The following is a 10,122-nucleotide window of genomic DNA, read 5'->3' as shown; positions in this document are numbered from 1 at the left end:
TCAGCGATTCAGTTATACAAAAAGACCTCTTGAGTATCTCAGGACAGGTGCCCCTTGAGATCCTGCCATAGAACACAGTTTCTCTTCCAATGTCTCTCTTGATGGACTGGGGGTAATAAAGCATTTTAAATTAAGGTATAAAAAAAATTAAGGTATGTACATTAAGGTATGTACATCTTTTTTTTAGACGTAATGCTATTGCACATTTAATAGACTACAGTATAGCATAAAACGTAACTTTTATATGCACTGGGAGAGCAAGAAATTCCTGTGAAATATTGCAATATTTGCTTTATTGCAGTGGTCTGGATCAGAACCCTCAGTATCTTGGAGTCGTGCCTGTATGTGTGCAGTGAGGGATGGCAAGAAGTTACATCTGTATTGAATCACAGGCAGCTGCTAAGGTTTGACTGAACGGGCAGGGACTTGGAAGAAACAGGATTGGAAGATTGGTCATAGGAAATCTGGGGGAGATTTGGATGATCTCCAAATCTCCCCCAGATTTGGATGGACTTCTCAGAGTCCATCTGATGTGGATGGACTTCTCAGAGTGGACACACGACATTCGTGTCCCAGGGAAGGCTCACGAAAGAGCACCCTCTGCCCAGGAGGCTCTCCATGGCCAGGTGGATGCAGTGCACACTCTCTGGACATGAGCCAACGGCTTTTCCCAGGCCCCCAGCGCTCGGTCAATGGGCCTGTGGACAAAGTGACCATGTGGGCAGGGATGGAGGCTCTGCAGGGCTCAGTTACATGGACTTCCCCTCACTGAGGCTCACCTGGCCGCCGCTGCTGAGGGCCCAGTGGGTCAAGAGCACTGAGCCCCCCAGATGGCACTATTACCTGGGGGACCAGCCAGCTGCCCAACAGCAGGTTAGCTAATCAGGACTCTTCCCTCAGGGGGCAGTGACGTGTCCTCACGGGAATAGACACTCTGGATACAGATTTGCCTGCCCCCTCACCCAGGGGGCTTCTGCCAGCGGCACTGTTGTGGACTGAGAGGCCCATCGTGGTGTCCACGCAGCACTGCTTCTGATCAAGGAGTTCATTTCACAGAAAGGGGTGAGCACTGGACTCGTGCCATGGGATGCCTCATCTTATCATGACCCCACCGCCCAGGAGCTGCTGGGCTGCTAGAAAGGTGGCGGGGCCCATGCAGACTGGGCTGCGGGATCAGTTGGGGAGACCAAACAGGGCTGGGTGCCATCCTATGACCCCCACCCCAGCCAGGACACACGGGTGGGAGCCAAGGCTGCATGTGTACGTGGCGCCCCGCCCTATATCCCCGATGCCCCGTGGGGGCTTCTGCCCGTGTCCACGGAACCAGAAGGTGGGCTCCTCCGGGGACTAGTCACCGGCCCGGAGGACAGAGCGGGTGGAGCATGCTGCCCAGGGGGCGGTTCAGCGGACACTGACGCCCAGGGTTGTAACATCACTAAACGCAGCATTTTGTGGTCCGAGCCGGCGGGGCAGTGACTTGTGAACAAGATTTCTGACCGCCCGGGAGACGGTCCACGCTGTCACCCTGCGAGGGTCCCACCGTAGTGGGAGATGGAACTTTTAGTCTTGAAGACCGCGCAGGTGAGGCATTCTGGAAATGCACGTGAACCACGCGATCCAGAGCCCCAGAACCCCGGCCGCTTCTCGGGGCGGGGCCTCCGTCTGCGGACAGCCGCGTTCCGCGTTCTGCGGCGCTTGGCCCCGCGCGGCCGCCGTAGCGGGGTGGGTTGGGTCCGAAATACGGTGGCCGCGCCGTGCGGAGTCGACCGGGCTAGGCGGCGGGGCGCGGGACGGGCCGCGCCGGCCGCCATGGGCAACCTGTTCGGTCGTAAGAAGCAGCAGAGCCGGGTCACGGAGCAGGACAAGGCCATCCTGGTGAGACGCCGGGCCCCGCAGGCGGGTGGACGCGGGCCGGGGACACCTGGGCCGGGCGGGGAAACCGAGGCACGGCGGCTACCGGCTGCGTTTCCCCCTCGCCACGGGCTTCGGCCCCTCCGGCCGCCCAGCCCCACGCCGGGGCCGCAGCCTCGGAGCCCGTCTGGGGCGGTGGGTGGAGGGCTTCCGGTGGGGAGCGTGTCCGGGTCCGATTCCCAGCGAGTCTGAGCGAATCCGGTCGCTGCGGGTGTAGGCGGTCCCGGTGCGGCGATTGAGCTGTGCCTCGGGTCTCGGGAGGCGGTGCCCGCGTCTCACTGTTTCCTGGTCGTACCTTGTCAGGGGGTAGGCTGGCCACGGGGTGGGATGGCGGGCGCCTCTCACGGCAGCAGGGACAGGACGTGCGGCTGTCGACGAGCCCGACCCACCGGCCATGGGGAGCGCTGGGGCAGACGGCCTCTAAAGAGAATGGAGTTGTGGAGGGAACTGGGGAGCGGCCGCTTGAGACACACTGACCACGTCTACACTGGGGGCTAATTTCTCACCATGTTGAGTCTTAAAGATTTGCACACCCTTGACCCAGTTAACTCATTCCCCATAACCGACCCTGAAGACATAATCTTCCATCTGAGAAGTGCCTTGTGCTTGCAGGTGCTCACCATAGCGTCACCTGAGATGATGAAATTTGGAAGAAATGTAAATGGCTTAAAATAGGGGAGGAGAGACTAAGGCGTGTAAATGTCCCTGCATCCTTTTTGGGACACTGGGGTCGTAGGTGATTGGCACGGTCACATGAACATCACCTCAGTGCACCATCTGTTGTCCACTCACATATGGTGATAAGTGACAAGAGCAGGGGAGCTGATGGCAAATGGCTGAAGTCCACAGAGGAGTGAAGCTGGGAGGGAAGGCCCCAGTCTCCAGCCACGGCTGGGCTGGGATGGTGGCACTCGGGTGACTGTCACCAGCGACTTCTGTGTAGTCTCTTCACCTTGGAGGTGCTGGCCGCACTCCCTGACCAGCGCTCACACTCCTCGCTGATAGCGATGCCCTGCCATGACAGCGGTGAGAGCATGCCCTCCACCCCGGTGCTGAGGACATTAGGACTGGCTCTCTGTCTGAGGTGGGGGAGATCTTGGGGATTTGTAGGATATTGAGCTGCATCCCTGGCCTCCACCTCCTAGATGCCAGTGGCATCCCCAGTGTGACAGCCAGGAATGTCTCCAGATAGTGCCCCACGTGCCCTGGGGGGCAAACTTGTCCCCATGGAGAACTCAGTTTCAGAGGATGTGCTTCCACTGGTGGCAGTTGGGGCAGCCTGGCCTGTGGGGGGCCCTTCAGTGACCCCAGCAGCCTCTGTGCTGGCTCTCCTGGGTGCTGGGTAGCCCGGTGAGTGTCCAGTGCGCCCTGCCTGGGCCTGGTGTTGACACAAGGCCTGCTTTCCCGGCAGCAACTGAAGCAGCAGCGGGATAAGCTGAAGCAGTACCAGAAGAGGATCACCCAGCAGCTGGAGCGGGAGCGGGAGATTGCCCGGCAGCTCCTGCGCGACGGCAGGAAGGAGTGAGTGGGGCTGGGGGCCGGTCTTCGGGAGAGGGGTTCTGTCCCCCATCGGCCTAGAGCAGAGGTGGGGTAGGCCTGGAGGCTGGTCAGTGCAAGGCCAGGGCAGCTGATGGCCAAGGCTGCTGGGTCACTGCTCGGGTTCCCTCTGCAGACGGGCCAAGCTGCTGCTCAAGAAGAAGCGATACCGGGAGCAGCTCCTGGACAAGACAGAAAACCAGATCACCAGCCTAGAGACCATGGTAGGCCTAGTAGGGGTCAGAGGGTGTGGGCCATGGACCGTGTAGGCGCCAGAGTCCCCTCAGAGGACTGAAACCTGTCGTTTTCCTCTCCTGGACCTCTCAGCCCGAGGCTATGGAATGGGTCAGGCCTGGAGGTGGAGGAGAATCTTTGATGGGAGCCTGACGGTCTTAAGGGGCTGGGGCAGATTGGCTCTTGCAGGATCGTGGCTGGGGGGGCTAGGCCACTTCTGGGTGGTGGGGTGGGTGGGGAGTCTGCCCCAGTGACTGAAGAGGTGTTGGGATCTGCAGGAGGCTCCCGAAGTGATCCAGTTTCAGGACCCAGAGCTCTGGTTCTGCTCTTTTGCTAACAGAGCTGCTGGTTATAAGCAGTCTACTTTGCAATTCCTCCCAGGCCCTCTCAGTCCCGCCCAAGTGTTGGTCAGGGCAGCGGGAAAGGACAGAGGGAGGAGGAAGGCAGAGACAGTCTGCTCTGAGGCCCAGCAGTCTTTGTCAGTGATAGTGAGATCCTAACTCCCTTCCATGGGTCTGCATGAGGCGGCAGAGAAGGTGGGCCCCTGACCACACGGGTTCCTTCCTCAGGTCCAGAGTATTGAGTTCACGCAGATTGAAATGAAGGTGATCGAGGGGCTGCAGTTTGGAAATGAGTGTCTGAATAAGATGCACCAGGTAAGTCTTGCAGGACTGGGGACAGAGAGGAGGGGCAGCCAGTGGAACAAGGAGAGGGGTAGTCCCTGAGGCCACACCTGCACGCAGGCCTTCGGGCATGAGGGAAAGCCAGTCACTACCGGGAGAAGGTGACGGGAGAGGGTGACAGTCTAGTAGTACAAACTCAGGGATGTTGACCTGAGAATAGGGACCCAAACTATAAATTATGTCCAGAGATGCTAAAGTGACTAGAGGGACAGTCTGGTTTGAGTGGGGGAGGGGTGTGGTGAACTAATCTGGAGGACTTCCCGGAGGAGGTGAACACAGCTTCATTTCAGGAAACAGCACAGAGGTGGATGGTGAAAGGAGAGGTGAGGCGCAGAGATGGCGTGCCCTGGCCCCCACCCCATCTCATTCCTGATGAGTGGATGGCAGTGGGGCTGGGCAGAGAGCTGAGGTTACACTGCCTTTCTGACTGTCCAATGTGGTGGTGACCAGTCAAGCAAAGGTGCTGCTTTGAACCCAAAAGAAATCAAGTCACCTGGCCAGAGAAAAATTTTTATACTTTTGACTACCGCTAGGGTTGATTTGGGTGCCAGAAGGGCCAGGAGGAGTCCAAGAAGGTCAGTTGAGGCTTCTGAAAAGACTGTCTGACAGCTCCATGCCTCTGTGGACGGGCCCTGCCTGGGACAGAAATAACCAAAGATGTGTTATATCCTGCTTGGCGTGGCTTCATTTAAACAGGAACAGAGGGTCTAGGCCGTGTGCCCTGCCAATGCAGGTGGCCTTCGTGTAGGGGGTTCTGTTACGTGCTTCACTGACAAGATTCAAAAACTTGTAACCGATCAGGTGATGTCCATAGAAGAGGTGGAGCGGATCCTGGACGAGACGCAGGAGGCCGTGGAGTACCAGCGGGTAAGTGTTACCGCACCACGGGGCCTGCCATCTGGCAGCCAGCGAGGACAGTGGCCAACTCGCTGAATGTCCTGCGCCGCTCTCGAGGGCCAGGCCTTCCCACACCACGTGGGGGCTGCCTTCCTTCTTTCGAGTGAGAGGAGCCTTGAGCTGGGGCTGTCTCTTTCCTCCACGAGGGCCCACCCTTCCCCCACCCCAGCCCAGCCATGCTCCTCACCTCTGCTCCTCCTTTTGCAGCAAATAGATGAGCTGTTGGCAGGAAGCTTCACTCAGGAGGACGAAGATGCCATCCTGGAGGAGCTGGATGCAATCACTCAGGTAACAGGACCCCCGGCACTGACACAGGCCCAGGTGTAGGGACCCCCCCCAGGAGGACTGCTCACTGGCCTCGGCGAGCAACTGTGTCAGGTTTCACTTGAGCACACAGCCCTGGTTCTGCAGCTGGTTTTCTTCCCTAAAACAATTGGCATTTGTGCTAAACTGAGGTCCCTTCTCCCCAGCCACCTGGCTGACTGCAGGGCAGGACTGGCCTGGAAAGAACATTTTGCAGGTTGTCTACCCAGGTGTTGCAGGCATCAGAGTGAACCAGGTGCCAGGACAGAGCGGGATGCCGACCCTCCCAGCTCCCTCAGCCCTTTCCTCCCCAGTGGGCAGTGTGTGGGTTTTAGATCAAATGGGGGCTTTTTCCCTCTTGTGGCCAGTCACTCGCTGTCACACACAGGGCCTCCATGTGTTGGCCCAGAGGCCTCTAACCAGCCAACCATCACTTCAGGCCCTGAGTCTGTGTTTGCTCCCTGATGGAGGGCGTCTCCATCTCTGTGGGCCCCTGCCTAAGCAAGCCGAATTCACACCGTGCCCACCAGCCTGCCACCCCCCAGCCATAGGCCAGGCCAGGCAAGCAGGTCCTTAGCACTGCTGCTCGCGGCCTGGGGGCCCTATGTGCACCTGCCTGCTAATTTACTTCCTCCCAAGGCCCGAGAGGTAGACCAGCACTCGCTGGAACAACAGGTGCACCCAGGTGCCACCACCTGAGGCAGAGGCGCCACTGGGGCCCCTGACCTGCATGGGTGCCTGTTTCAAAGCCCTTGTCTCAGACTCAGAATGGAACTTTGGGTTGGGAGCCCCTCAGGCTCTGGGTCGTTGGGAGCAGCCACCTTTTGTGGTCACTGTGCCCCCGGTGATGTGAGTTGCAGAGATGCCAGAAGCCAGGGAGGATGCACCCTGGGCTTGTGTGTTGGAGGATTTGTGTCCTATTTAAATCCCGCTGATAGCGGCTAAGTGAACGGGATGCTGTTCTCTCCAAGGGAAGGACAAGGTGATTGTATCTCACAGCCTTTATTCTCTGTTTCTTGCAGGAACAGATAGAGCTGCCAGAGGTTCCTTCAGAGCCCCTTCCTGAAAAGATCCCAGGTACCCTCCTCGTTATGTTCTTTGGAGAACCGTGCATTCTAGAGCAAAGCAAAATATCCTGGCCTCTGGGCCCTGCCCTTCCTGCTTGGTGAGGGTCGGGCCCCAATTCCCCTGCTTGGTGGGCGTGCTTGCTGGCACCAGCTCAGGCGGAGTGCGGGCCTCGCCCTGGGGTTGAGCCCAGGCTTCTGAGCAGTTTGGGTAACCTCGTAAGAGCCAAACCCCGTTCAGAGGGGCGAATCTCAAAGTTCGAGTCGGGAAAGGTCCAGTTTAGCTGTGCAGGCTCTTCTGGGTCCAACCCAGGACCAGCCGTCTTCTAAACATCACTGGGACGACCTTCCCCACGGCATCGCTTAACACGCCTTCAGAAATTCTCTCTCCGCCCGGACTCGTCTTTCGTGATTCCTCCTCAGTTCTTTCTGCTCCCTTGCTGCTTCTTGGCCTCCTTTCTGGGGTCCGTGGGGAGGGGTGCACGCCCGCCTGCTGTGCTGTCCTGAGTGCTTGTGCCCAGTGCCTGCTGTTTGTCATCCCTCCCAGCTTCTGTGTGTAACTCGCCTTTCTCAGAGCTGTGCCCGTTCTTCCCAGAGCGCGAAGCCCTGACCTGGCTCCTTGCTGCCTCTTGTCCTTTTCGGGAAGTTCCCGCCTCTGGGGTCTTCTGTACGCGACAGACATCTCTATGTTTCCTCCACAGAGAAAGTCCCCGTCAAGGCCAGGCCCCGACAGGCGGAAGTGGTGGCAGCCTCGTAACTTGTATGGGAGTCACGGGGATTCCAGAGGCCTGGGGCCCACAGAGTTTGGGTGCATGTCCGGCCCTGACCGGGCTCCCAGGAGGCTGGCGCCGGGCCAGGTGGGCCGGGAGCTGCCGGAGCAGCACAGCACACACAGGGCTCCTGACCAGGATGACTCTGCGGAGCGTTTCCCTGGCGCTGCTGTCTTGCTGTCGTTTCTGGATTAAATGGCAACATTCAAACTCTCCAGCCAAACACAGCTTCTGCAGCTGTGGTTCACACGGGCCACGGCCAGGCCCAACGCTCCTGGTGCTGGTCACACCTCCCGTCCCGGGTCGCGCGGCTCCACGGGCCAGTGTCTCTGCCACCCTGTCTTCTGTGGAAGGCACATCAGACCTGGCCTCCCCACCCTTCCCTTTCCCTTCTTCCTGCTGCTCCCATTAGCTGGCAGGGCTTTGGTTAAGGGGTCCCTGCCTTGGCCTGGCTCCCGGACGTGCCCAGTTTCCATGTAGACCTGGGGGTGGTAACCTCTCTGCTTCCACGTCGGCGTTTGTGGGTGGTGGACCAGGAGGGGTGCATCCCTGATGGATTTTGATGACTCTAGGAGGTCTGCCCACCCCATCACTCCTGGGGCCGTACAGAGGCCCAGTCCTGTTGACAGACATTCCAGGATAGCCAGCAGGTGTGGCTGCGGGTCCCCAAGCTGCCAGCTTCGAGCTGTTTGCAGCCAAGTGGAGACTGCGAAGGATGGAAGTGACTTCCCTAGTTCACGGTTCGTTTTGGAATTAGACAATCTCCCTGAGATTTCACTCCCAACAAGAAGACAAAGGGGATCCTCTTAGCCCCCAGACAGGCCAGCCCCATATTAAAGTTGACACCCACACAGCCTGCTGCCTTGTGGACTGGGGTCCGTGGAAGGGCAGGTTGGTGTGGCTCCTCCCTCAGGTCCCTGGAACACAGTCCCTTGACCCTCCCGGGGCACTTGGCACCTGGCTGGTCAGTGCCACACAGGGGCTGGGGCCTCAGGAGCCAGTGAGGTTCTAGCCCTGCCCGGCTGTGGGTGGAAGGCAGTCACCTGTGGGCACCTGCCCGCAGCAAGGTGCAGGGTGGTACTCTGGCCCCACCTCCCTTAGAAGGGGTGCTGGTGGTTTCTCCCTTTTCAAGGGGTTTTGTGTGACTCCCGCGGCTGGTGGCTGGGAGGACGTGCAGTTTGGTGCCTCTGGGGTGTGGGGGTCTGGTTTGGAGTCCTGATGTCTAGGTAGGAAGCCAGATGCCCCAGGGAGCGAGCAGGCAACAGCAAGGACAGAGAAGTGGGTGTCCCACCTAAGAGGAGGCCTCCACACCCTCCACCCAGAGGGTATGGTGGGATGTGGCCAAGTTGCCAGGTCTGGAGTTCTTCAAGAGGAGCTAGAAACCCAGGCTTTCAGGGGACAGTCTTGCTTTGTGTGAAAGCACCCTTACCAGGTGCAGTGCACGCCTCAGCCAGGAGGGGGCTCTCTGCCAGCTGACTTGGGGGATTTTGCCAGAAGGCGACCTTTCCAGCGCCACTCTGGCTGCTGGGCCCCACCCCGGTCCTAGGGGCAGTTCTGATTGAGGAGGGGAAGGAGGTCCTGCCTCTCCTGCCTGTGAGTGACCCATCCCTCTGCAGCAGTGGGTCCCAGGCCGGGGGAGGGTGTGGAGGGGCAGCCTCTCCAGACCTCACCAGCAGGGTGGACACCTCCCCTTTCCCTCTGCCTCCCCAGGACCCAGAGCTTGGGGCGGCCTGTGAGGCTGCCCATGGCAGTGCCCTGCCTCATCTCTTTAACGGTTTCACCACTGGGAGCTGTGTGGTGGGCCGTCGGGTGCCAACCCCCCATGGTGAGCACTTGGAGAACCTGCCCACGGGTGTGTGCGGCCCAGCTCCCTGGGATACACCCGTTCCCAGGACGGGAAGGTCATGACCAGCCAGCCTCCTTCTGACCCGGGCAAGGGGTACCCTCGTCTGGAACAACCCAAGAGTCGGGGAGGGGAGCCTCATCCTCTCGCCGTCAACAAGTGAGATTTCACGTACCAACCAACATGCCTTTTTCTTTGTAAAAGTTCAACCCATGGACCTAGGGAGGCCGTGCTCTGAAACCCAGCTGACCTAGAGCTGACTCCTGGGCTCCGGCCTTGGAGGTCACCTGGCTCATAGGCCCCCTGTGTGTGTGTTGGGGCAGGGGGAGCCCATCCTGCCAGGATGAGACTCACATCTTCCTGCCCAGCGCTGAGCCCTGGTCTTAAAATACAAGCTGTGTGAGCCAGACCTGACCTAATCTGGGGGGCATAGAACATGACGATCACAAACCAGTCACAGTTAAGTACAAAATCTGGGAGCAGAACTGGCATCCTGCCCAAGATCAGTGGGGGCCTGGTGGGGGGCTTGGAGGAAGAGGAGAGGCCGCAGTGAGCCGCCTGCAGAGGGCCTGGTAGCAGCCGTGCCTGGTGGGTGGGACGGGCATAAGGGGGAGCCATGGGGGCCATGTGACCACAGAGAGGACTTCCTGGGAAGCTGGCAAGCCTGGCATCCAGAAGGGATAGACCAGGGCAGTAGAGAAAAGGACCCAGGGACCAGGACCGTTTGGCTGGAGGCATGTTTGTGGTACAAGCAGCGTGGAAAGTAGAAAAGCAGGGGATGGGGAGTTGGGGGAAGAGGGCACCCAGGATTGGGTGGGGGTGTCTGGGACAGGGTAGGGGAGACAGAATGGGAGGTGCCCGGACAGAGTGGGGGCCGTGTC

At 59.3% G+C, this 10,122-nt stretch overlaps 1 protein-coding gene across 1 annotated transcript; it reads left to right on the top strand.

Annotated features, from left to right (window-relative positions):
- Positions 1 to 1,737: 1,737 nt before the first annotated feature.
- Positions 1,738 to 7,611, top strand: CHMP6 (charged multivesicular body protein 6). The gene is made up of 8 exons (XM_061175185.1): positions 1,738 to 1,875; positions 3,323 to 3,432; positions 3,584 to 3,671; positions 4,251 to 4,337; positions 5,166 to 5,231; positions 5,469 to 5,549; positions 6,587 to 6,641; positions 7,330 to 7,611. Exons 1-8 carry the CDS (start codon positions 1,810 to 1,812, stop codon positions 7,383 to 7,385), a joined length of 609 nt encoding a protein of 202 aa, XP_061031168.1. The 5' UTR covers positions 1,738 to 1,809; the 3' UTR covers positions 7,386 to 7,611.
- The last annotated feature ends 2,511 nt before the right edge of the window (positions 7,612 to 10,122 follow it).

The sequence above is a fragment of the Eubalaena glacialis genome, chromosome 19 (assembly GCF_028564815.1).
Source record: "Eubalaena glacialis isolate mEubGla1 chromosome 19, mEubGla1.1.hap2.+ XY, whole genome shotgun sequence".
NCBI lineage: Eukaryota > Metazoa > Chordata > Mammalia > Artiodactyla > Balaenidae > Eubalaena > Eubalaena glacialis.
This window is presented reverse-complemented; position numbering and strand designations above follow the sequence as displayed.